This window comes from Phyllobates terribilis, unplaced genomic scaffold, assembly GCF_046119375.1.
Source record: "Phyllobates terribilis strain yellow unplaced genomic scaffold, ASM4611937v1 Scaffold_3__8_contigs__length_932513732, whole genome shotgun sequence".
NCBI lineage: Eukaryota > Metazoa > Chordata > Amphibia > Anura > Dendrobatidae > Phyllobates > Phyllobates terribilis.
The window spans coordinates 68,796,155-68,823,670 of NW_027362763.1; the positions used below are offsets into that span (position 1 = coordinate 68,796,155).

The 27,516-nt window shown below is 43.1% G+C and overlaps 1 protein-coding gene across 2 annotated transcripts in view; it reads right to left on the reverse strand.

Annotated features, from left to right (window-relative positions):
• Positions 1 to 2,006: 2,006 nt before the first annotated feature.
• LOC141258825 (cytochrome P450 2K4-like) overlaps positions 2,007 to 27,516 on the reverse strand; it is a 43,679-nt gene continuing 18,169 nt past the window's right edge. Inside the window, exons 5-9 of one of the 2 annotated variants that reach the window (XM_073673989.1) lie at positions 13,403 to 13,533; positions 8,217 to 8,358; positions 5,497 to 5,681; positions 4,911 to 5,052; positions 2,007 to 2,375 (exon numbers count right to left, since the gene is read on the reverse strand). In XM_073673989.1, the coding sequence (XP_073530090.1) occupies positions 2,197 to 2,375; positions 4,911 to 5,052; positions 5,497 to 5,681; positions 8,217 to 8,358; positions 13,403 to 13,533 (779 nt within the window). In that variant the 3' untranslated portion in view covers positions 2,007 to 2,196. Of the gene's footprint in view, positions 2,376 to 4,910; positions 5,053 to 5,496; positions 5,682 to 8,216; positions 8,359 to 13,372; positions 13,534 to 27,516 lie in introns of both variants that reach the window. The other variant, XM_073673988.1, reaches the window with a different exon arrangement.

The window sequence follows — 27,516 nt, forward strand, 5'->3', positions numbered from 1 at the left end:
CGTCTTAAACACAGCATGTTGACCCACTGTCCCTCTATACACAGTATCATGTGTCCACAGCTCCCCTATACACAGCATGATCTGCCCACAGTTCCACCATACACAGTATGATCTGCCCACAGTTCCACTGTACAGTATGAGGAGCCCACAGCTCCCCTATATACAGTATGATGGGCCTACAGCTCCACCTATAGACAGTATGATGGACCCACAGTTCATCTATTCACAGTATGATCTGCCCACAGCTCCGCTATACACAGTATAAGGAGCCTACAGCACCCCTATACACAATGTGATGGGCCTGCAATTCATCTTTACGCAGTATGATGGGCCTAGAGATCCCCTATAGCCAGCATGATGGGCCCACAGTTCATCTATACACAGTTTGATGGGCCCAAAGCTCCCTATAGACAGTATGATGAACTTACAGTTCATCTATATATAGTATGATGGGTCCACGGCCCCTATAAACAGAATAATGCTCATAACAGCTTCCTATACACAGTATAATGCCCCCCACATTGTATGATGGCCCCCACAGTAACTCCACACTGTATGATGCCCCCAATGTAGCTCCAACACTGTATGATGCCTCTAATGTAGCTCCAAGATTGTATGATTCCCCCAATGTAGTTCCACACTGTATGATGGCCCCTACAGTAGCCCCCATGCTGAATGTACAGGTCATCAGAGTTTCAACACAATGTTGTCATCACGTCGCTCCACCCAGCACTCATCCAGTGTGTCACACTTCTGTTCTGTATGCCACAGGCTGGATTCATCCTGTAGAGTACAGATTGGGGATTGGTAGTACAGTGATAGCAGGTCTCCCTGCTCTTACATGGAGCATAACTGTACAGGTATGCTGTACACGCCAATGCAGTTAAGAGTGGTGATTGCTCTGGGTGGACCCTTTCAAGTCTGGGGCTCAGAGTGACCGACCCTCTGTGCCCCCAAGTAGCTGTGCTACAGGTCTTAGGTAACTATATTGTAAAGGGAATTATGTGAAATGCTCAGAAAATCTTCTCCTTATATGGATAATGAGTGATAGCTAACGAAAAAGTTACAGGTAAACCTTCTGAAGCCCCTCATACACTTTAGATAGCTGTATGTCAACACCTATCTCCCTTGACTCTCCCATATGCAGGATTTCTCCTGTATGATATATGTGAGAGCCACTGGCAGACTCCTCTAGTGGAGACTTATCTCTAGATACCTAAAGTATCAGCAGTATGAAATCAGACATACTGAATCCTTCCGTCACCCGACATCCAACCCCCTTCATAAGAACCCCATATATATTACATTGTCACTGATTTTGGCCAGTTCAGTGAAAAATAATTTAATGTGCACGGGATCCTGTAGTAACAAGGAGTAGTCCAATGAAATAATATAATTTCTTTGGAAAGATTGGTCAACTATCCATAAGGCATTTATTCCATCTCTTGCAAAGGTTGTCACAGCTTCTCCAGGATATCGAAATGTAAATTTGCCTAGTCATTCAAAATTCAGTTCCGGACCTAAATGCAACATCTGTAACATTGCTCTACCAACAATGTGCCATTTTAAAATACTAGTGTCTTGTTAATTGGCAGACGATTCATTATTCTTCCTTTGTTGCCAGGACCTGGTTCCAAATGCTAGCTTTAAGACCCCACAACTACAGCCTTAGACAAGTCAGGCTAGAATTACAGAGTTACTTCCTTTACCCCATGTTTATTTTCTAGGTCATTAGAGGGATGAAAGTGATGCCCTGCCCTCTAATCTGCCACCATTTATACATGGGTGGCTAATGTCATGTAGGCGATAGGCGTTAAGAAGGCATATTGCTCAGAGTTTTAAGTTCGTAGGTGATAGCTGCTAAGAGAGGTCATGTAGCTGGAAATTTTTTGATTTTTTTATGTGAATGACGCTGTCAAAAGTGTCATCTGTTTGATACTGGTGGGAAGGGATGTGCTTGATTCTTGCAAGTATTACAAGACCACATTTTAGTAATTTTTGGTGCTACTGGCGGCCAATAAATTTATTGTTTTGAAAATCCATCATTTATTAAATGACATAAGTAATACACTTATTCATGAGGGTGTGGAACCTGACACGAGAATTAAAAGGACAACAGAGAATCTCCATGTCATCTTCCACCTCCCAGACTCTTCACCATAACAGTGTTTCTGTTCCTTCAACCAAAAGTCCACTTTATCTACGAGGCCTGGCACAGATTTCATATGGTTTCGGGGCATTTGTAGACCCCACTCCAGGGGTAAGGTCCAGTTTAGCCCCAGATGGAGCCTTAAATGTGAAATTTTGTAACAATGTTGTGAAGAATATAAACAGCTCCATTTTAGCCAAGGTCTCACCAGCACAACTTCTCTTACCTAAAAGTACAAAAGGAAAAATATTAGAACCATAGCATTTGAAAGGGTTAAAAAATTGGTATGTTCAAAAGGTTAAAATTTTTCCAATATATTTTTCTCATGAATTCCTCATCTTGCATTGTGTATGTCAGGCGGTGTACCCTTATTCACCCACCTTTCCCAGACAGGTGTTTTATTATAGCTAAGCCAGATCCTATTTCTTCCTCAGTTTATTTGAGGCTTGGTTGGGTACACAAGAGTCATAAGAGTTAGGGTCCATCCATTTGAGGATTCATCGCTGGGGGATGACTTTTTTTTGTACAAAAAACGTTAACTACATAACTCAAATGCTTTTACTTGTGTCAATGTATTCATTGATGGCTGAGGGTAGACAAATAATGCATGTAAATAAATTAAAGGGGTTGTCCACTACTCACACAACTCTTTCTTAAAAACTACATTCCCCATTGTAAAATAAAAATACACAATATTCAACTCCCGTACCAGCGCTGTTTCAGATCTCGTAAGGCTTGCATGATATTGTTATGCCCTGCTGCCAATCAGAAGCCAATATTGACCTACGGCACTTTTACTACCCTCAAAAGAACGTTGCATGTCTGGGGAAATTATGAGCACTGCAGCCCAATAGCAGCCGCAGATTTTCTGCAGGGCTCACCTGGCAGAGAATAGTGCTGTCACAGAAGAAGGTTAGTGCAGGGTATTTTTATTTTACATTGTGTAGGGGTTTTACTCGCTGGGGTGCGACGGGAGGAAAACATAAGGTATGTTCCTTTAAAAGTTCATGTGGGTTTATTGATTCATAAACCCAGACGCAAAACAGAAAAGCAAATGGCCTTGAGTTCAGGCAAACAAAGAAAACGTCCTTAGCAAAGTCTTTGCTCACTCAGGTCTGTGTGCCACACAAGCTCGGATAGCGTCCAGTGTCCTGGCTTGGTCTGAAGACAAACACATATGGGAGGCCTTCTCCCTCCAAGCACACAGACCATGTGCCAAACATCAGCCTCCATTTTATAGGCTGTTAGCCACACCCAGAGATGAGGTATGTGGGTTGCTGGACCCACACATTCTCTCCTAGCTACCCGTAACCTGGCTCCCAGGTGCACCAATTAGTCCTCTTAGTGCATGCGTGCACTAGAGAAAATACACCGGGTTACATCACAGAGACCAGCCATCTCTGTGATAAATACCTCCCATTGACTACACGACCATAAGCCACCTTACAGAATTGTAGTATTTAATAAGGGGTTATCAGAGCAGCGGACAAGCCCTTTAATAAAGAAAGTAAATTGGGAAATTGTAATAATCCTTTAACTAGTGACGGGTTAATGAGACGAGTCTTAAAATTCTGTGATATGCCATCAACTACTGTTCTCATCTAAACCACATCCGAAGATATGTATGACCCCCTAAAATGAAGATTTTATATTGGACTGGCAGTTTGTTTTAGTGGTTCACCTTTTCAGAGTAATAGTTTAGAGTAATAGTCATGGGTGCTGTGGGTATAAATGCAACCTGGATCTGAGGGAAAGTCATGAGACCAACCTTAATCAAGTGTGGCATTTTTTTATTTATATGTTTCATTGTCTGATGTCTATTAGATTATTCCAATAAATGATGGCAGTGAATATTTACATTATTTGCTCCCGAGCTACTCTTAAGATCCAGGAGTCACTGTGCTTGGTGCTGAACTTATCACTGTAGTCGCTGAAAGAGTCACTGATCAAATGTGCTGAGGCACAAACAACATCCTGATTCTATCAGCTTTAGGTATGTATGTGCTCTGGCATCCAGAATTGAAGTGAAGTCCGATAGAGGAGGAGCTTTGAAAGTATGTAAGCCTGCTCTGGGTCGGAATCATTTGTGCTGTTAGATTTGAGGCATAAGATCACGGTGGCTCAGTGGTTAGCACTGTTGCTTTGCAGCTCTGGGGTCCTGGGTTTAAATCTTGCCAAGGACAACATCTGCAAGGACTTTTTATGTTCTCCCTGTGTTTGTGTGGGTTTCCTCCCACACTCCAAAGACATGCTGATAGGGAATGTCCCCAATGAGGAAAGCAATGATGATAGTGCTGTGGAATATGATGGTGCTATATAAACATGTAAAATAAGTAAATTTAGGGGTCTGGTCTGGGGTCTGAATGAATTTATGGGTTTGGTCTAAGGTATGAATATGTTTCCGGTTTGATCTAGGTTCTCTATTCCTTAAAAAAAAAAGGTCTTGAGACTGAATATTTTTAGGAGTTTGGGATCTGAATGAATTTTGAAATATGGTCTGAGGTCTTAAAGGGATTAACAAAGACTAACATATCGATGACCTGTCCTATATTTGCATCCACTACAGATTCAGGCTTTAAAATATTTTTGAAAAATACTAACTAAATCTGCAGTGTCTGTAAATTAGGCCTAAGGAAACTTTAATTTTAAGTACCACATGGTAAGTGAAGGTCTTTATTATAGATTTTGCATCGGGGCTCAGTAATTTCCATTTATGTCCCTGCATTGGTTTTTCTTCTGCTGACACCTGGTCCAGTTTTACCTATTGAGAATGGTATGAAGGCCTCACTTTTCTTAAAATTTCCATCGGAGTCAAGAAAGTGTTCAGGATAAAACTCTTCAGGCTTCTCGAAGTAAGCTTTACCTTTCAGCACGGAGTGAAGCAATGGCATAACTATAGTACCCTGAAAAAAAGAGTTAAAGTCAACAAATTAACATCCATTCTTTTCCTCAGAAATAGATATGGGATCTATCTATCTTCTATCAACATATTTTACACATACTGTGCTACCACATAGGCATCGATACCTATGCTGTACATCAATGGAGAAGTCTGGAAATGTGTTAGAACAGATTTGTTTACTTGCAATACCATGTCTGACCACATGGTGTGCTGTTAAGTAGAACTGTGCCCAATGATTACTCATGAAAGTCATGGATAATACATAGTACTCAAACGCCCCCTAGTAGTCAAAATTATATTTCAGCTTAGCACATTTTTTCTGTAAGACTTGCCACTTGTGAATTGATTGAAGTTTTACAATACCAAATCCAGGTGTATGTTCTGCGCGGATATCCATGTCAATATTTTTATCTTGCATTAAGCACATGAGAAACACTTTCCTCACCTTTGGTAGAAAGTATCCCCTGAATGTGACATCATGAGACGCTACATGTGAAACACTAGACGGGGAGATATCACCAAACCTCTGGATTTCATGTATGACGGCGTTTGTATACGGCATTTTTGTTCTATTTTCTATTTGAGGTTGAGCCGATCCGATCACCGCTTCAATTTCATTCTGGACTTTTTCTGTCAGAGAAAAGATATTTATCTGTTGTTTTATTGATCATGAAAAAACTGAAATTAATATGAGAAAAAACATAAAAGGAAAAAAACTGATGAATACATTTTCATGAATTTTATTAACTGGAAATTAGTAATAGTTTTTTTAGAACAATTTTACAGAACACAAGGAACAAAAGTTCCTACTGCCCAGGAGAGAAAATGTTAGGGTTAAGTTTTAAATATCAAGGAATGCTCCGTCATTGTTCATTCAAACATCAGTGATTTTTCTCAAAAAAATGGACAGGTTTTCATGAATGTTTTAGGTCAGATTTCCATCAGGGTGTCAGTTTTCATCATCAGTAATTTTCTCAAAACCCCCAAAAAAATAAAAAATGTACTAACCTTTTTCTACCCAAAACAGTGTAAAAAATGGAGACTACATGGATTACACAAGGATGTCAATGTGTGCTCTCTCAGATTTTCACCCACATAGACCATAATTGGTGCATGTCCTATCGGCAAAAAACTTTAATGGAACACATATGTAAAAAACAGGCAACTGAACAGGACAGATTGATATTTCAGTATGCTTTGCAATGGCTCTTTGAGAAGCTGAGGGTAACTTGCAAGAGCCTCATATTGTTGATGAACATAGCTGGGCATTAGCCATCCCATCCCACTCCCTCCCCAACCTCACCCCCACACTCATCCCATCCCTAACCCATCTCTTCAACCTATCACTAACTTCTGGTACCTTCACCTCTGCTTTCAAACATGCCACAATCATGCCTATCATCAAAACCCAACCGTTTGGCCAGCTATTGCCCCATATCGCTGCTCCCATTTACCTCCAAACTCCTTGAGCAACATGTTCACGCGGAACTTTCCTCCCATTTCTCATCTAACTCTTTCTTCGACAACCAATAATCTGACTTCCGTCCCTAACATTCCACTGAAACTGCCTTTATCAAAATTACTAATGATTTACTTACAGCCAAAGCTAACAGACAATTCTCCATTCTCCTTCTTCTAGACCTTTCCTCTGCCTTCGACACAGTTGATCACTGCAACCTACTACAGATTCTCTATTACTTTGGTGTCAAAGACCTTGCCCTATCCTGGATCTTCTCATACCTTTCCAACCACATTTTAGCGTCTCCCACTCCCACACTACCTCATCATCCCGCTCGCTCTCTGTTGGAGTCCATCAAGGCTCCGTCTCGGACCCCTACTCTTCTCCATCTATACCCTTGGCCTGGGACAGTTCATAAAGTCCCATGGTTTCCAGTACCACGCTGATGACACCCAGATCTACCTCTCTGGCCCAGACGTCACCTCCCTGCTGTACAGAATCCCAGGGTGTCTATCAGCCATATCCTCCTTCTTCTCCTCTCGCTTCCTCAAATTCAATGTGGACAAATCTGAACTCATCATCTTTCCTCCATCTCGCATATCTTCCCCATCTGATCTATCTATCACAATAAATGACATCACTATTTCCCCTGTGCCAGAAATCCGCAGCCTCGGCGTAACCCTTAACTCTGCTCTGTCCTTCAAATCACACATCCAAGCCCTCTCCATCTCCTGTCACTTCCAGCTCAAAAATATTTCCAGAATTTGTCCTTTCCACAACCCTCAATCTACTAAACTGCTTGTGCATGCCCTCGTCATCTCCCACCTCGACCACTGCAACATCCTCCTCTGTGGCCTACATGCTAACACTCTCGCACCTCCCCAGTCTGTCCTTAACTTTGCTGCCCGACTAGTTCATCTCTCTCCTCGCTATCCCTCTGCTACTCCCCTTTGCAAAACTCTTCACTGGCTCCCCGCATATCCACTTCAAGATACTAACACTGACCTACAAACCCATCCATAATCTCTCCCCACCATACATCTCTGAACTAATCTCCTGATATATTCTCTTATGTAATCTCCGGTCCTCCCAAGACCTCCTTCTCTCCTCCACACTTATTCATTCCTCACCCAATCGTCTCCAAGACTTCTCCCAAATATCCCCCATCCTCTGGAATTCTGTGCCTTAACACGTCCGATCAGCCACCACATTCGGATCCTTCAAATGGAACCTGAAAACCCATCTCTTCAAGAAAGCTTACAACCTGCAATAACCAAGCTGCCGCATCACCACCACCAGAGCATCTGCAACCCGCCACCTATCGTCTGCTTTCCCATTATCCAGCAGAGTGTAAGCTCGCAAGGGCAGGGTCCTCTTCCCTCTGTACCAGTCTATCATTGTTAGTTTGTTTACTGTAAGTGATATCTGCATTTTGTATGTACCCCCTTCTTATGTACAGCACCATGGAATCAATGGCGCTATATAAATAAATAATAGTAATAATAATAATAATGGTCAGGTACTCGATAAAATACCTGCTGAGTTTCCCGCTTGAAATAAAAGACCCTGCGCACAAAAAAACTGTATCGCCCAGTGTCCAACTTGTGTCTTTCTGTATCAATATAAAACCAGACAGGTGCAGAAAGGTGCAATGACATTTTAGAAGAAATATTTAATCCACATTAAAATACAATATAAAGTTATACCTTGAATTTCAGGATATTTCATCATGATCAGAAGACCCCATCTGAGTGTCGTTGATGTTGTCTCCATTCCAGCAACAAACAGATTATCTACCAATGCAATCAGATTCTTGTCGTGGAAATACTGAGTGGACTCTGGGGTTCCCTTCAGAGAAAGAAAGTATTCATCTCAGATCAATCTTACTTATTATTATACCCTATAAAGTATTTTTCACTGTATACTGCCCATATATTTATGATAACGGATCAATCAGTTTAGCCGCATTGATTTTCACCTTAAAATTGTCCTAGAGTAAGTATTCCATGTTCAATTAAAGAAGCACTCCTCCTCCTCCTGCCCCTCCTACTCCTCCTCCCATCAAATTTTTTATCCTCTTAATATATTGCAGTCATCATATTACATGGCACTGTGCACTTACAATTGCTTATTTTACATTTCTACCCAGTTAATAATAGAGTGACAGTTTTTATACATCAGTATCAGAGAGATGAGTATAAAGGTGCAGAATCAGAGAAATCCCGGCACTTATATCTTTATTAGTGTTGATCCACCCCCATAGTGTTTGGGTTCGGTTCGTCGAACACCGGGATGTTGGTGGAACTATTCGTCGAACACCTTAGAACACTGTCGAACACCGTCGAACACCGTTAAAACCAATATCAGGCAAACAAAAACACATAGAAAACACCTTCAAAGGTGTCCAAAAGCTGACAAACTGCTCAGAAGACAATCTCTTTAAAAAAGCCGTCCGGCAATTCAGCATCGGTACCCGACAATTTAGAACAGAAAGAATAGAGCATCACACATAGATTAGATAGATATAAACATGTCAGTCACATATATAATAAGTACAGTGATAGTGTTGCTTACTGTACTTGTTATTTAGTGTTAAAGGATTTATTTAAAAAAATACTAGTGTTTTCATGCACCGTCTCTTTAAAAAAGCCCGCTGGCAATTCAGCATCGGTACACGACAATTTATAACAGAAAGAATAGAGCATCACACATAGATTAGATAGATAGAAACATGTCAGTCACATATAAAAGAAGTACAGTGATAGTGTTGATTACTGTACTTGTCATTTCGTGTTAAAATAAAGGATTTATTAAAAAAAAATTGGCGTAGGGTTCCCCTTAATTTTAGTCTCTAGCGGAGGTTAAGTAGACGGCTGGGGCAGATGTTTGAAGCCTGGGAAGGGGGTAATACCCTCGGAACTTCCCAGGCTACTAATATCAGCCCCCAGCTGAATACCTAGCCTTTACTAGCTTTTAAAATGGGGGACCCCCAAAAAATGACTATTTTAAATTCACCGCAAGCGCAGGAGATTTTCCCATGCTGTCAGTGATGTTCATGAGATGAGCTGAGTTCATTGGACATAAACTCGGCTCATCTGGATGCCGTCACAGCGAGACACTGAGGAGCGCAAGCATGCCTGCACATCTCAGTGTCTGCGGCATGGCAAGCTGGATGGCAGCTTTCGGCTGCAATCCAGCCTGTTATGTGAATGTAGCAGAGCTGGAGCCGTCCTGGGAACCATGGAAAGGTAAGGATGAGGTTGGTTTATTATTTTAATTTTATTGCACAAGACATTGGCTTCAGCTGGAATGGGCATAATGGTAAGTATGGTTTAATTTAGAACATTAAAGAATTGTGTGTTTATTTCAATTAATGGACTTTATTCTGGGTGTTTATATATTTTTTTTTACTTTGACTATGGGGTTAGTAATGGGGGTGTCCTATAGACGCCTCTCCATTACTAACCTGGGCTTGATCCAGTGGATCAGCAGTGGTATACTGTTAAAAAGCTTTAAGCAAAATAAATAAGAAGTTACAAAAAGATGGTTTATTGTTACAATACATTTTTGTACAAAAAATATCAGTATAAAGAAATATATTGGAAATTAGTATGTGTAGTAAATATTTGAAAAATTGACAGATATCATATGTTTGCAATTGGAAAAAGTAAATAATAGTAATAAAAATGTTTTTTACACTTATTCTTGCTCAGTAAGGTGAAAAATTAGTTAGACCAAGATGGTAATCCTGTCTAAGGGCCCCTTCACAGGAGTTTCCGGTACGTGTGGCAACTGTTTTTCTCACATAACCTTTATAACTATATCCCTATGCACATATCCTTGTTTCGTACATGGACCGTGTGCCAGGGCAAAACACACTGAGATTTGTCTGTATTTTCAGGCAGCACAGATGAAAAGGGCCCATACAAGTCTATAGGTCCGTAAAAAAAACGTATAGCATATGGATGGCATCCATGTGCTGTACATGTTTAAGATTGCAAAGTATAGGAGTAGATTGGTAATTTCATTCTTTCTTTATCCATACTGGAAAAACACTAATAACACTGATGGCACACTGGTCCAAAACACTGATGACACCTGTACTGCTGTTTTATCCGTACCTTGTTTTATATGGACTTGTGAAGGGGGGCCTTAAAGGGAACCTGTGATGTCATTTTTGCCTACTAAACTGCCCTCATTGACATATAAGTTATCAGCTGTGCATCCATAGCATGTCTTTCTAAAGCTAAACATCCAAGTCTACATTTACGAAGACACTTTTAAGTTTACCTACCTTCCCGACCTCCAGGCATATGAGTGGTGCTAGATATCGTGTTATTCGCGGCCCTCTTCATTTTGATTGATTGATGGACTGGAAAGTCCAGACACCTCGCTGCTGTGGGTGAAAATATCATACCTGATCGCTGACAGCCAGTGTCTCGGGCATGCATTGAAGCTGTGTTTACATCCCAAATTAATTTATCATCTGTTCATGCTCCTGAAGCTGTTGGTTGTCACAGGCTTCATACATGAAGTGATCATGCTTGGTATTGGCAGATGCAATGCGGTGTGGTGTGAGTGCATGAAGCCAGTGACAACCAGGTGCTTCAGGAACATGCATAGATGACATATGAAGCTGGGTGCGTACACTCAACTTCAATGTGTACGCCTGAGGAACTGGCTGTCAGTGCTCAGGCGCGGTATTTCCATGGACATCAGTAAGACATCTTGGCTTTCCAGCCCATTAATTAAAATAAGGAGGGTGTGAATAGAAAAATTGTGACTGCAGTAGTGTCCATCACCACGCATATGACGAAGTCGGGCAGATAAGCAAACCTTAAATGTGTATTTTTTAATAGTTGACTTAGGACGTGTAGCTTTAGAAATAAATATTAAGGATGAATATCACATAACCTGTAAAGCAATGGGGGCAGTTAAGTAGGGAAAAATGACCTGATCGGTTCATTTTAAATATCCTGTATATAATTAGGAAAACTAAAAAATTACTGTCTAATTTAGTGCTGAAATCTCGAAAGAAAGGGAGACTGAAGTCTGGCAGTTATTATGGTATCTCCATTGTCTCACTATTGTTACAGCTGCGTGAGGCTTCCTGCTTCTAAGCTTAAAACCAAAGACAGAAACAAAATGAACATATACCCTGCCGTAAGTAGACATGTAAAAGCAATAGTGCATAAAAATAATGTAGGGTACTTAGTAAATACAGCTTTTGATCAAAAAAAGCATAAAAATGTAAAAGCCTTCCCACCAATGTCAAGCTATACCCAAATTGGGACAGTCCTGACCTCTAGTGTTAAAACCTTTCCAAATGCTCCTAATCTTGCATATACCTGTGTGTGGAGCATGAAAACACTGAGTTGATCTGTGTTATCTTACTTATGTACTGGATGTAATAATACAAGAAACAATGTACGATGGATTTCTGTGTATTATGGAGCATCAGTGAAGGAAGTAGGAAGAGGCCAGAAGTTGCAGTAAATGTCACAGCTTCTCCTTCGTGAGCTGTAACTGTCTATGTGTGTATATAGTGAGAGACTAGAGAGTAATTTTAAACTTGTCAATCTATTTTAGAAGATTATCCCTTTACAAGCAGCTCCTCTGGTAGATAAACCCTTTAGGAGCAGCTGTAGCTTTCTACTTTATCTTGGCCACATTGTACACAGGCACAAGGATTTATGAAAAATATTTGCACAGCCCTAGTCCCAGTGTCCAGCCTGGTCTCCATGGCAGCCCGATGGGAGCAATTTTTAATTCTGTCAAGGGATCCTCAGCCCAACATCATGGACACTTCTTGTGCTTACTAGAATCCATGACTAGGGATGAGTGAACCCTTGGAAGTTCGGGTTCTTGTACCCTACCAAAACTTTCCCAGAACTTGAACATGAATACCGAATCTCATTGAAATGTATGGGGAACCCAACTTCGGAGCCGGAAAATTCTCTCTCTTTTTTCTCTCTCCCTATCTCCTCCCGAACTTCCCCCAGAACTGCGAACATTAAAACAGACTCACGGGAGAAATCTGTCTTTAGATTTCAGGTTTGAAACCCAAACTTTAAAGTTCAGGTTGGCTCATCTATATCCATGACATCTTGATGTCCGTGTTATAGGTGAGCAAAAAGATATTTGTTACCCTATTCTTGTGTCCTGTCTGGTCCTTTTTGGAAGTAAAGCCACGGCATTCTTCACTTTTGAAACTGTTTGTGGGACCTGGTAAGCACAAATCTTTTTGCTCCATTCTAACATGGACATCTGATTATTAGTGATGAGCAAACGTGCTCGCCACTGCTCGGCACTCACCCAAGCATCTCAATGCTTGAGATGCTTGGCGCTGGACAAGTATTTCCGGGTTGCTTGGGAGGGAGCTCGGGTCTCCTCCCTGCCTGTTTGGTGCTCTTAAGAGTGCCAATGAACCCGTTACTCGGACCAAGCACTCAAGCATTCCAATTTGCTCGACTTGAGCAACGAGTACCCAAGCATTTCAGTGCTCGCTCATCACTACTGATTATTTGACAGATAAATAATATTCATTATGAAGCAAAGCTAATGCTCCTGGTTGTAGGTGAGAATTTACATTCTCACCTCCTAATTTACATTTTACTGATTCACTACTCATTACAATGCATTAGTTAATTCTGAAGCTCATTTTTAAAAACGTCACCAGAAGTTAAATCCACATGGAAAAAAATTGCACCATGTGAATAAGATGATACAAATTTTTTTTATTTTGTTGTTACTGTAAATCACTGCATATTTTTCTGAACATAAAAATTCATCAAAACGTATGAACAAGCCCTAATCTTGTATGAATGAAGGAAGAAAAATAAAGAACACACATAATTCTTACCCTGACCAAGGGCGTCCCCAAAAGTCTTACATTTTCATTTATTAAGCTCACGAGTTTTAATATGGTGGGATCTTCATAGTCAAATCTTTGATTGAGCAGAATACCCACAATTATATTGGCAACGGCAGAGTTCACACATTTTAAATTATCAAATGGATTTCCTGAAATTAGAATAAAGCATTTTAACACCAAAAAAAGTTTTTTTTTTACAAAAAGTCACCATTGATGACTGGAAACTCTGGAAAATAAAACTACAAATACAATAGTGAACAAAGGCGAACACATATAGTAAAAAAAATAATTAAAAAGAACCTGTCATATTGAACAACAATATTAAACTGGAGATGTCTTCTGTGTGACAGTATGGCAAATGAGGGATGTTCATGGGCGGAGCCGATATTTTGGAGCCAATACATCGGAACCCCAAGCACAAACACAAATTTGAAATGCCGAACAAATTTGCTCAACATTACTGCTTACATAGTGACCGACGGCTATAAGCACATCCTAGAACTTGGATTCGTCTAACAGATCCGAACCCCACTGAATTCAATGGAAGGCAAAACCAAACAAATAGACAACACCTTCGGGGGGGCCAAAAACTGACAAAACAGCTCAAATTAGGAACAGACACCAGGAAAAGTGTCATCAATTGATCCAGAGTACAAATAATATAATTGTGCAGCATGAATGCATGGAACAGGGCCTGGGACAGGGCTTGACCAGCATTTCTAGCTTAGACATTGATCAGTAACTGGTGGATGAGTGACAGGTTTAGGTTTGGTGCTCTGAGAGCCTTGCCAAATTCAGACAACACACATGAAGGAGACCCAACTTGAAGTCCAAACATTTCCAAAAATTAGGGGCAGACACCAGGAAAAGTGGCATCAATTGACCCACAGTAGAAATTTTATAATGGCACAGCAGCAGTCAGGCATGGGCCATGCATGAGGTATCAGGGTCTGGGCCAGCATTTACAATTTTGAATTTAACTTCAACTTAAGGCGAGGTGGGTGAGGGATCTAGCAATAGAACATTTGCATACACAGGAATGGAGTTGTTGCACTAAGCATATTCCAACACCCCCACTCATCAACTACTTATCCTGTTAGTCCCATTGCGGTTCTGAAGTCCTCAAACTTGGCTCTTGGCAATGGTTTTGTCATACCATCAGCTAACATTTTGTCAGACTCGCAATAAACAAACTCTAGTACACCACGTTCTACTAAGTCACGTAAGTGGAGATGTTTAACGTTGATGTGTTTAATCTAGTGATGAGCAAGCATGCTCGCCACTACTCGGTACTCGCCCGAGCATCTCAGTATAAAGATGCTCAGAGCTCGCCGAGTACTTTCGAGATGCTCGGGCTGGAGCTCGGGTCCCCGTCCTGCATGTCCGGCGCTATTTAAAGCACCAATCATGCAGGGATTGTCTACCACTCACTGTAATGCCACAGCCATGGTGGTTGTGGCATTACAGTGATTGCCCAAATCGATTGGAACAGTGGTCACAGTGAAACATGAAAAGCCAGCAATTCAGCAGCGGCATACACTGGTACCCGACAATTTAGAACAGAAAGAATAGAGCATCAAACATAAATTAGATAGATAGAAACATGTCAGTCACATATATAATAAATATAGTGACAGTATTGGTTATTGTACTTGTCATTTAGTGTTAAAATAAAGGATTTATTTAAAAAAAATAATAATGTTTTCATGCACCTGTCTTTTTAAAAAAGCCAGCCGGCAATTCATCATCGGTACCCGACAATTTAGAACAGAAAGAATAGAGCATCACACATAGAACAGATAGACAGACACATGTCAGTCACATATATAATAAGTACAGTGACAGTGTGGGTTACTGTACTTGTCATTTAGTGTTAAAATAAAGGATTTATTAAAAAAAAAAATTGGCGTGGGGTTCCCCGTAATTTTAGTCTCTAGAAGAGGTTAACCAGACAGCTGGGGCAGATGTTTGAAGCCTGGGAAGGGGGTAATACCCACGGACCTTACCAGGCTACTAATATCAAACCCAGCTGAATACATAGCCTTTACTAGCTATTAAAATGGGGGACCACAAATAAAATTACATGATTGCGCTCTGCAGTGTCTCTGAAGCGCTGGATTGCAGCTGAGCGCTACCATCCAGCTTGTCATCCTTCAGAGACACTGCAGAGAGCAAGCATGCCTGCGCTCTGCAGTGTCTCTGAAGGATGACAAGCTGGATGGCAAAGCTCTGCTGCGATCCAGCCTGCCATCTCAATGCCATCCCAGCGTGGGAGAATTCTCCTGCTCAAGCGGTGAGTGCAGGAGAATTCTCCCATTCTGTCAGTGATGTGCATGAGGTGAGCTGACTTCATTGGACATGAACTCGGCTCATCTGGATGCCATCAGAGCCAGACACTGAGGAGCTTCACAGAGGAGCTTCTCAATGTCTGCGGCATGGCAAGCTGGATGGCAGCGTTCTGCTGCGCTCCAGCCTGTCATGTCAATGTAGCAGAGCTGAAGCTGTCCTGGGGACCATGGAAAGGTAAGGATGAGGTTGGTTTATTATTTTATTTTTATTGCAGGAGATCGTTGGCTTCAGCTGGAATGGGCAATATGTTAAGTAGGGTTTAATTTAGAACATTAAAGGAATGTGTCTTTATTTCAATTAAAGGACTTTATTCTAGGTGTTTGTGTATTTTTTAACTTTGACTATGGGGTTAGTAATGGGGCTATCTTATAGACGCCTCTCCATTACTAACCTGGGCTTGATGTCATCAGGCATTATAAGCTGACATAAACCCCAACCCTATTAACCCACTGTCACCGCTACAGGGCAGTGGGAAGAGTGAGGCTAAGTGCCAGAATTGGCGCATCCTCTGGATGCGCTATTTCCGGGGCGGCTGACGGCTGATGTTTCTAGCCAGGGAGGGGGCCAATATTCATGGCACCCTTCCTGGGCTATGAATATCAGCCCCCAGCTGTCTGCCTAGCCTTTGCTAGCCATTAAAATGGGGGGGACCCCACGTCATTTTTTTTTGGGTCCCCCATTTTAAAGGCTAGGTATTCAGCTGGGGGCTGATATTAGTAGCCTAGGAAGCTCCGTGGGTATTACCCCCTTCCCAGGCTTCAAGCATCTGCCCAGCTGTCTGCTTAACTTCAGCTAGAGACTAGAGATGAGCGTTGTTCTACTCGAACTGTTCGCCAATCTCAAATTCGAGCTGTTTTGGGCGGTGTTCGAGCCGTTCGGCGAACACGAACAATTTGAGAAAAATTCGGCTGTTCGAGGTTATGTTCGATAACTGTTCGTGCACCAAAATCATAACTGGATTTTTTCTCAGTAATGATGAAAATTAATGTTAATACGCAGTTTGAGTGTACAGCGGGGTGGGGGGAGGGGCAGGGGATGGATCTCTGCAGGAACAATGAAGATCTCCATTTTTTTTTCTCTTTCCCGCATTTACAGTGGGGAGGTGCAATCTGTCAGCCTATCAGCAGCGCACACACGGAGCGAAGTGCTTTTTTTCACACAAGCAAGGGCATGTGTCATTGGCAGTGTATGTCACATGTCCTTGCCCTATAAGACCAAGCCATTTTCCCCGTCGCCACCATTTTCTCACTGCTGCAGCTGCGTGTTAGACGGCACCGCTGTTGCTGTGTGCGCTATACCTTGTTAATTTCAAGCCAATTTTCGCACAAATATACAGATAGCTTGGGAGTAGGGAATAGTTGTGATTGCAGTCCTTTTAAGGACTAGGTTACAGCATTTCCTACGACTTTTATCAGGGAGGTCTGTGCTCTTAAATAGATAGGTTGTGGGAGTAAAGACTAATTGTAATTGGAGTCCTTTTCAGGACTAGGTTACATCAGTTCCTATCAGTTTTTGCCAGGCAGGTCTGTGCCAGTGCTGTGCAAGTTTTTTTCACAGCATTTGGCTGAATCTAGCAAAGCTAATCCTTTTTGGCCTATTGCAGAGTGTGTTAGTCAGTGGAGTAGCCTATCTGTGTTGCAAGATATACCACCTGTGTATAGAATACCAATTTTTTTACTGCACCTAGTGAAGTAAAATCTTTTGGGCATAGCATCATTCTATTAGTCCATCTATACTGACCTCCATCAGGTTGCAAATTAAAACTAATTTTTATCTGCATCTACAGTACCTCTGAAAAAATATTTGGGCTTCTACCTGTGTGTGGGACTTGTTGTATTAGTCCATCTATACTGACCTCCATCAGGTTGCAAACTGAATATATTTTTTTCCTGCATCTACCTCTGAAAAAATATTGGGCTTCTAGCTGTGAGTGGGTCTTGTTCTATTAATCCATCTATACTGACCTCCATCAGGTTGCAAACTGAATATAATTTTTTTCTGCATCTAGCTCTGAAAAAATATTTGGCCTTCTAGTAGTGTGTCGGACTTTCTCTATTAGTCCATCTATACTGACCTCCATCAGGTTGCAAACTGAATATAATTTTTTTCTGCATCTAGCTCTGAAAAAATATTTGGCCTTCTAGTAGTGTGTCGGACTTTCTCTATTAGTCCATCTATACTGACCTCCATCAGGTTGCAAATTAAAACTAATTTTTATCTGCATCTACAGTACCTCTGAAAAAATATTTGGGCTTCTAGCTGTGTGTGGGACTTGTTGTATTAGTCCATCTATACTGACCTCCATCAGGTTGCAAACTGAATATATTTTTTTCTGCATCTACCTCTGAAAAAATATTGGGCTTCTAGCTGTGTGTGGGACTTGTTGTATTATTCCATCTATACTGACCTCCATCAGGTTGCAAACTGAATATATTTTTTTCTGCATCTACCTCTGAAAAAATATTGCGCTTCTAGCTGTGTGTGGGTCTTGTTCTATTAATCCATCTATACTGACCTCCATCAGGTTGCAAACTGAATATAATTTTTTTCTGCATCTAGCTCTGAAAAAATATTTGGCCTTCTAGTAGTGTATCGGACTTTCTCTATTAGTCCATCTATACTGACCTCCATCAGGTTGCAAATTAAAACTAATTTTTATCTGCATCTACAGTACCTCTGAAAAAATATTTGGGCTTCTAGCTGTGTGTGGGACTTGTTGTATTAGTCCATCTATACTGACCTCCATCAGGTTGCAAACTGAATATATTTTTTTCTGCATCTACCTCTGAAAAAATATTGGGCTTCTAGCTGTGTGTGGGTCTTGTTCTATTAATTCATCTATACTGACCTCCATCAGGTTGCAAACTGAATATAATTTTTTTCTGCATCTAGCTCTGAAAAAATATTTGGCCTTCTAGTAGTGTGTCGGACTTTCTCTATTAGTCCATCTATACTGACCTCCATCAGGTTGCAAATTAAAACTAATTTTTATCTGCATCTACAGTACCTCTGAAAAAATATTTGGGCTTCTAGCTGTGTGTGGGACTTGTTGTATTAGTCCATCTATACTGACCTCCATCAGGTTGCAAACTGAATATATTTTTTTCTGCATCTACCTCTGAAAAAATATTGGGCTTCTAGCTGTGTGTGGGACTTGTTGTATTAGTCCATCTATACTGACCTCCATCAGGTTGCAAACTGAATATAATTTTTTTCTGCATCTAGCTCTGAAAAAATATTTGGCCTTCTAGTAGTGTGTCAGACTTTCTCTATTAGTCCATCTATACTGACCTCCATCAGGTTGCAAACTGAATATAATTTTTTTCTGCATCTAGCTCTGAAAAAATATTTGGCCTTCTAGTAGTGTGTCGGACTTTCTCTATTAGTCCATCTATATTGACCTCCATCAGGTTGCAAACTGAATATATTTTTTTCTGCATCTAGCTCTGAAAAAATATTTATCCTTCTAGTAGTGTGTCGGACTTTCTCTATTAGTCCATCTATACTGACCTCCATCAGGTTGCAAACTGAATATAATTTTTTGTGCATCTAGCTCTGAAAAAATATTTGGCCTTCTAGTAGTGTGTCGGACTTTCTCTATTAGTCCATCTATACTGACCTCCATCAGGTTGCAAATTAAAACTAATTTTTATCTGCATCTACAGTACCTCTGAAAAAATATTTGGGCTTCTAGCTGTGTGTGGGACTTGTTGTATTAGTCCATCTATACTGACCTCCATCAGGTTGCAAACTGAATATATTTTTTTCTGCATCTACCTCTGAAAAAATATTGGGCTTCTAGCTGTGTGTGGGACTTGTATTAGTCCATCTATACTGACCTCCATCAGGTTGCAAACTGAATATATTTTTTTCTGCATCTACCTCTGAAAAAATATTGGGCTTCTAGCTGTGTGTGGGTCTTGTTCTATTAATCCATCTATACTGACCTCCATCAGGTTGCAAACTGAATATAATTTTTTTCTGCATCTAGCTCTGAAAAAATATTTGGCCTTCTAGTAGTGTGTCGGACTTTCTCTATTAGTCCATCTATACTGACCTCCATCAGGTTGCAAACTGAATATATTTTTTCTGCATCTACCTCTGAAAAAATATTTGGCCTTCTAGTAGTGTGTCGGACTTTCTCTATTAGTCCATCTATACTGACCTCCATCAGGTTGCAAATTAAAACTAATTTTTATCTGCATCTACAGTACCTCTGAAAAAATATATGGGCTTCTAGCTGTGTGTGGGACTTGTTGTATTAGTCCATCTATACTGACCTCCATCAGGTTGCAAACTGAATATATTTTTTTCCTGCATCTACCTCTGAAAAAATATTGGGCTTCTAGCTGTGTGTGGGTCTTGTTCTATTAATCCATCTATACTGACCTCCATCAGGTTGCAAATTCAAAATAATTTTTTTCTGCATCTAACCCAGCCAATAGTTTTGGCCTAATACCACAGTTTGGCCACTCAGCTCTGCTCGGTTACCATCCATTGTTTTTTTGTGCAAACAACTCCAGAGTTGTGAATTAGTTAACCACCAAAATGAGTGGAAAAATGCCTGCTGCTGGTGGAAAGGGGAATAGGCGTGTTGGGAAGGGGAAAAAAGGTTGTGTCCGTGGGGTAGGTGTTAAAGCAACAGTAACATCTGCAGAAGAAAGATCATCTTCCAGCCAAACTAAAATGTCTACTTCTTTTAGCAGACAATGTGATAAGATCCCTTTCTTACGGCCACGCCAATCGCTACAAATTCCAGATGAGGCACAAAAACAGCAGGTGCTTCAACGGATATCAAGTGCTCATACTATAGCCTGGGAATCAGAGGTCGACTCCAGCGCTTTTGTGAATCCAGACGAGGAAATGATCTGCACTGATGCCCAGAATCTTTATGAGTCGGATCCAGGACCAGACGCAGAAGGTTCTGACCATAATGTAGACCCTCATTCCCAAGCTGTAACTCCTGTTGGTGGAGACAATGAGGAAGACGATGATAAGACTCAAATACCTGATTGGAGCGACAACTTTAGTTTTTTGTCAGGGCAGGAACAGGTTGGCTCTGAGGACGACGGGTGTGATAACGGACAGGGTGATGATGATGAGGTCGGAGATCCCACTTACTGTCAACCCACAGTCAGCCAAGAGATGAGGTCAGCAGAGGAGGTGGAGGAAGATGCTAGTGACGACGAGGTCAGGTTGCGCCTTCCTGGACAGAGACGTAGTACTGGAAGCACGTCAACAACTGCATCCTCAAACACAACTCTGCCTCTCACCACAAGTCGTGGTGGCTCTTCAGGTCGCATGGGTGCTAAGCCTTGCATAGCCTGGGCATTTTTTCAGATCGATAAAGATGACCCAACTCGTGTTATCTGTAACATTTGTCAGCAAAAGCTAAGTAGAGGCCAAAAAATACATAGTTTGAGTACTTCATGCATGAACCGGCACATGGACATGAAGCATAAGTTGCAGTGGGAAGCTCAGTGTGCTACAATGCGGCCTAGCCGGCCGGGCCAACCACCGTCTGCCATATCTTGTGCATCCGCGGCCTCTTCATCCTCTGTGACTGGGGGGACAGCAGTCACACCTGTTTTGGGGCGCAGACCTGCCACCTCTTTACCCGCAACAGCCAGCGTGATTGGCAGGTCATCATTTTCTTTGGAGGTGGTAACACCAGCTGGTGTTGAGCGCTGTACGACATCGATAGCACCACCTTTGGATCAAGGCAACCTAACATGTCCGCCTGCATCTTCCTCACAGACCGGCAGTTTGCCGGGGACACCCTTATCAACCCCGTCTAAGCACAATAGCCAGCCCTCGGTCCCTCAGATGTGGACAAGTAAAAGACCATTTCCTCCTAGCCATGAGAAAGCTAAGAGGTTGAATTTCACCATCTGCAAGCTCTTGGCTACAGAAATGCTGCCTTTCCGCTTGGTGGACACAGAGGATTTTCGAGACCTTATGTCCGTCACAGTGCCCCAGTACCAGATGCCCAGTCGGCACTACTTCTCAAAGAAAGGTGTGCCTGCGCTCCACCAGCATGTCGCACATAACATCACCGCTTCTTTGAGAAACTCTGTGTGTGACAGGGTGCATTTCACCACAGACACTTGGACGAGTAGGCATGGACAGGGGCGTTACATGTCGCTGACTGGGCACTGAGTAACTATGGTGACAGCAGGACAAGGGGCTGCTGTCCAAGTCTTGCCGTCCCCACGAGTTGTGCGTCAATCCTCTTTATGTCAAAGTTCCTCCACTGCTTCTGCCTCCTCAACCTCCTCTCAGTCTTCCACCTGCACCCAAAGCCTGTCTGGTCATGCCACAAGATTTCTAACTGCGCAGAAGGGATCCTGCACACCTCCTTACTATGCTGGCAGTAGGGCTCAACGTCATCAGGCGGTTTTTACATTGAAATGTCTGGGAAATGTGAGTCACACAGCTGAGGAGTTGTGGTCAGCTCTGGAGAACCAATTTCATGAATGGTTGTCTCCACTGGACGTGAAACCAGGGAAGGCCGTGTGCGACAATGCTGCAAACCTGGGTGCGGCCCTTCGCCGGGGCAATGTCACACACGTGCCTTGTATGGCTCACGTGTTGAACCTGGTTGTCCAGCAATTTTTAGCCCACTATCCCAGACTAGATGGCCTTCTGCAGAGGGCACGATCGCTGTGTGCTCACTTCCGCCGTTCGCATCCCGCGGCTCAGCGACTTACATCTCTACAGAAGTCGTTGGGCCTGCCACTTCACCGGCTAAAATGCGATGTGCCTACCCGGTGGAATTCAACTCTGCACATGTTGCAGCGACTGTGGCAGCACCGACAAGCCCTGGTGCAATACGTTCTGACGTATAGCCTGGGCCAACGAGATTCAGAGGTGGGGCAAATCACGCTGGAGGAGTGGTCTCAGATCAGGGACCTATGCACCCTTCTGCACAGTTTTGAAATGGCGACGAAGATGTTTAGTGCTGACGATGCCATTATCAGCATGACTATTACGGTGATTTACATGCTGGAGCACATGTTAAACAGAATTCGGAGTCAGGTGGTGGCACAAGAGGAGGTAGAGGAAGTAGAGGAGGAGGAGTTGTATGCGGAAGGGCTAACATCTGCAAGGTCCAGACGGTCGGCAGCACCAAGGCGGCAGGCATGTGAGGGTGGGGGAGATGGTTTTACCAGGGCGCATGGTAGCAGCCAAACTAGTGAGGATGGTGCAGGAGCCCAGGAAGAAGTGGAGGACGAACTGATGGAAGACTCATCAGATGAGGGAGACCTTGATCACATTTCTGTTGTGCGAGGTTGGGGGGAGAGGACAGAGGAAGGAAGCATGATTGTTACCTCGCCACCAACACAACAGGGACTTGGTGCTCCTGGATGCGCAACACACATGAGTGCCTTCTTGCTGCACTACCTGCAACATGACCCTCGAATTGTGAGAATTAGAAATAATCCTGACTACTGGGTTGCCACACTGTTAGATCCCCGGTACAAAAGTAAATTTGCAGAAATTATTCCTGCCATAGAAAGGGATGCACGCATGCAGGAGTATCAGCAGAGACTGTTGCAGAATCTTACATGTGCTTTTCCACAAAATACCAGTGGTGCACGTAGTGAATCTCACAGTTCCAACTTGCCAACCGTGGGACCGTCAAGTGTTCAGCACTCAAACCGTAACAGAACCACAGTATCTGCTGGTAACATCAATTTTGCGGAATCATTTCACCACTTTTTTAGCCCATCCTTTGCAAGGCCACAGGAGACAAGAAGTCTGACACATAGTCAACGCCTAGAGACGATGGTACAGGAGTATCTCCAAGTAAACATTGAAGCCACGACTGTGTCACTGGACCCTTGCTCTTTTTGGGCTTCCAATCTGGATAAATGGCCGGAGCTAGCCACTTACGCCTTGGAGATCTTGTCATGCCCCGCAGCCAGCGTTCTGTCTGAACGTGTGTTCAGCGCTGCTGGTGGTGTGCTGACAGATAAGCGCACGCGGCTCTCCACTGATAATGTAGACAGACTCACGTTCATAAAGATGAACAAATCATGGATCCGAAACGACTTTTCTACCCCTGTGTCATCCTGGGGAGAGTAAAAGCTTGATGATTGGTTAAAATCACCCTACCAACTGTTTTAAGCTTTCAAATTACTAATCATGTTTATCTGTATCTTGACTGGAAAATAATTTGGGCTTTGTAGCAGTGATCCAATTAGGCTATCTATACTAAAGCTTCACCAGATTTAAAATTAAAAATAATTTTTAGCTGCATCTAGCCCGGAAAATAATTTTGGGGCTCCGAGATGCGCAAGGCACGTAAGTGCCTTCTTGCTGCACTACCTGCAGCATGACCCTCATATTGTCAGAATTCGAAGTAATCATGACTACTGGGTTGCCACACTCTTAGATCCCCCAAACTTTTCGATCAACCTTTTCATTTTAATAAAGACCAAAAAAAGGTCATTTTTGAAATTATAAGCATTAGCAGGTTGTTAGAAACTGAAATCAAACAGTTTTCAACTCAAAACTTTATTCTAGGTGATGTTACATTTTCACATAGGACCCCTTGTTCGAAAGGAGCTTCTGAACTCTCTCGTCCATTGAATTTGTCAGGTTTTGGATGGTTTCTGCTTCAATTGTTTTGCATGAGGACAGAATACCCTCCCAGAGCTGTTGCTTAGATGTGAACTGCCTCCCGCCATCATAGACACTCCTTTTAATGATGCTCCAAAGGTTCTGAATGGGGTAGAGGTCAGGGGAGCATGGGGGTCACACCATAAGTTTGTCCCCTTTTATGCCCATATCAGCCAGAGATGCAGATGTTTTATGTGCAGCATGAGATGGTGCATTATCATGCAGAAAAATGATCTTGCTGTGAAATACACGGTTCTTCTTCTTGAACCATGGCAGGAAGTGCTGTTTGAGAAAATCCACATACATTATGGAGTTCATATTTAGCGCCTTCAGGGATCCTAAAGGGGCCGACAATCTCTCTCCCCATGATTCCAGCCCAAATCATTACTCCACCTCCTCCTTGTTGGCGCTGTAGCCGTGTTTGCGTGGGGTGTCCATCAACCAGCCATCCTCCACTCCATCCATCTGGACCATCGAGCGCTGCACGGCACTCATCCGTGAACAAAACAGTTTTGAAATCAGTATTCATGTAATGTTTGGCCCACTGGAGCCGTTTCTGCTTGTGTGAAGTGGATAGAGGAGGTCGACAGGATGGCGCATGCACAGCTGCAAACCTCTGAAGGACCCTGCATCTTGTTGTTCGGGGGACGTTGGAGGCACAAGCAGCTTCAAAAACTTGTCTGCTGCTATGACAAGGCTTTTTTGCCACTGCTCTTTCAACCTGACGTAATTGCCTGTAGGAAAGAGTCCTCAATTTGCCCTTATCAGCACGCACACGTGTGTACTGTGAATCAGCTACATACTTCTTGATTGCCAAGACACTTCATCCTGATCATCGCACAATGTTGATTCTAGTCATGCCTTGACCTAAACACTCCACAATTTGTTGCTTCTCAGCAGCCGACACATCCTTTTTCTTTCCCATTTTGGCAGAAAATGTAGGCTGCTTAATAATGTGAGAGAGCCTTCTTAAGTAGTCTTGCCTTTCATTGGACACACCTGCCAAACTAATTAGCACAGGTGTCTGCAATTGCTTACAGTGATATAAAGAGCCCTGACACACATCACCATCAATGAGTTTAACTGACAAACAAACAAATTCTTCCCTTATCACTCCTAAACACTTTTTGCATAATAATTTGGAACGCAGTGTACATGTGCTTTTCCACAAAACACCAGTGGTTCACGTAGTGAATCTTATAGTTCTAACTTGCCAACCGTGGTCTGTATGGAGTTGTTCAATAAAGGGCCCAAAATTAAGATAACATAGATGGGAGAGGTCTCTATGAATAGGAATTCCTAAGTATTTGATACCCTGTGAGGGCCAGGCAAAGGGAAAGTTGGACTGGATGGAATCCTATATGGATTTAGGGAGGGAGACATCGAGGGCCTCAGACTTCGCTGCATTGATTTTAAAATTTTACCATGTAACAAAGTGATCTATTTCAGCCATAACAGCATGGATGGATATATGTGATTGAGTGATATATACTAGGACATCATCAGCAAATAGAGAGCACTTGTACTCGGTGCCTCCCACCTCAATCCACCTAATATTGGGGTTATGGCGAATTGATGAGAGCAGGTGCTCCGTCACTAGGATGTATAAGAGAGGGGACAGAGGACATCACTGCCTTGTCCCATTGGTGATTGTGAAAGGTGATGAAAATGTTCTGACGCACCCCCTGGGCCTTGGGACACCCGGAGCCGGACCCTTTTTGGTGGATGCTGGTGGTTGTAGTCTTCGTGGCGGCGACCCGGTTCCGTGGCTCAGGGCGGTCAAACCAGTGGCGGAACTATTTATGTGGTTTTGATGTTTAAATGTCCGACTACGCCACCCGTGGATTGCGGTCAGAGTGCACCGCCGCTACAGGGCAGACCGCTGAGGCTGGTGTTGTGGGTGCAGCAGAGCGTAGCATAACTCCCCACGGGAGGAGTATAGCCTCAGGGCAGTGTATGCGGAGGATGGGGGTGATGGTGCAGGGCAGCAGCAGTAACGACACGGAGTCAGTGATGCAGTTCAGGGCCTTTACTCACAGTTCTTATTATCCAGACCACGTCTGCAGGTAACGGCTGCCCACGTCGTACTGTGCTCACCAGGTGAGGGGCTCAGACAACTCCCAGATAACTTTGGAGCACTTCACAGGACCCCCTTTGTGTGTCCTTTGTCTGGCCTTTCTTACCAACACTTCTGTCCGGCTGCCTCGGGCCTCCTCTTGGTAAACTTGGCGCCAGTTTCCCTGACCCTATGTGGTGCCTTCCTAGCGGGTGTAGCGAGGGGCTGCGCCACATAAAATGTCAGAGCCTCCGGTTTCTAGCTGAGGGTCGTTTCCTGCCTCCACTAGTTCGGGGACCGGTCTCCCCCTTTGGCCTGACCCCTCCACGCAGGTGGATTCAGGCGTGCGGTGGCGACTCGCCCGTCCGCACCCCTGGGATCCCTTCATTCCTCATTCCTGGAGCCTTCTCCGCTCCTCTTCCTTCCTTCTCCCTCTTCCAGGCCTCGGCCTCTGTTACTAGGCCCGCCTCCAGAGCAGAGCTCATGCAGAGCCCCTGCTCCCTGCCACTTCTGCTCAGACTTCTCTGCACTGAACTAAGATGGTGCCCACCTTTTATACTCCCTTCTCAATGCACCCAGGAACTGCTTCCTCCCTGCTCCTGCACTACAGGGTTCCCCTTCCTCAGTGTTCCCTCCCCCCACTCCAGCCAGGGACAGGGACTGTCGTGCCCATCTCAGGGGCATATTGGTCGCCCTGCCCCACGGCAATGTGGTGTAATGCATGCAGGTGTCGGGTCCTGATCCACACTCCATCCTTACCTGAGAGTGAGATATCACACCTCTGGGTGAGGTGCAATACGTCTGTAGCAACCGAGCCCTCAGGGTGCTACAGTTCCATTTATCTTCAGCCTAGGTGACGTATTGCGATACAGGGCCGTGATTTTGGCTATAAAAGGGTCCCCTAGACCCCTACCCCAAGCTTTTTAAGAGAATCATATATGGCGTGCCAGGAGACTCTATGGAATGCTTTCTCAGCATCCAACGAGAGTATCTAATTACAAATTTTTAACTGCATCTAACCCAGGAAATACTTTGTGCCTAGTAGCAGTGTCTGCTAGTCAGCGGATTATCCCGGCTGTTAAGCAAGCTGCACCACCTGTAG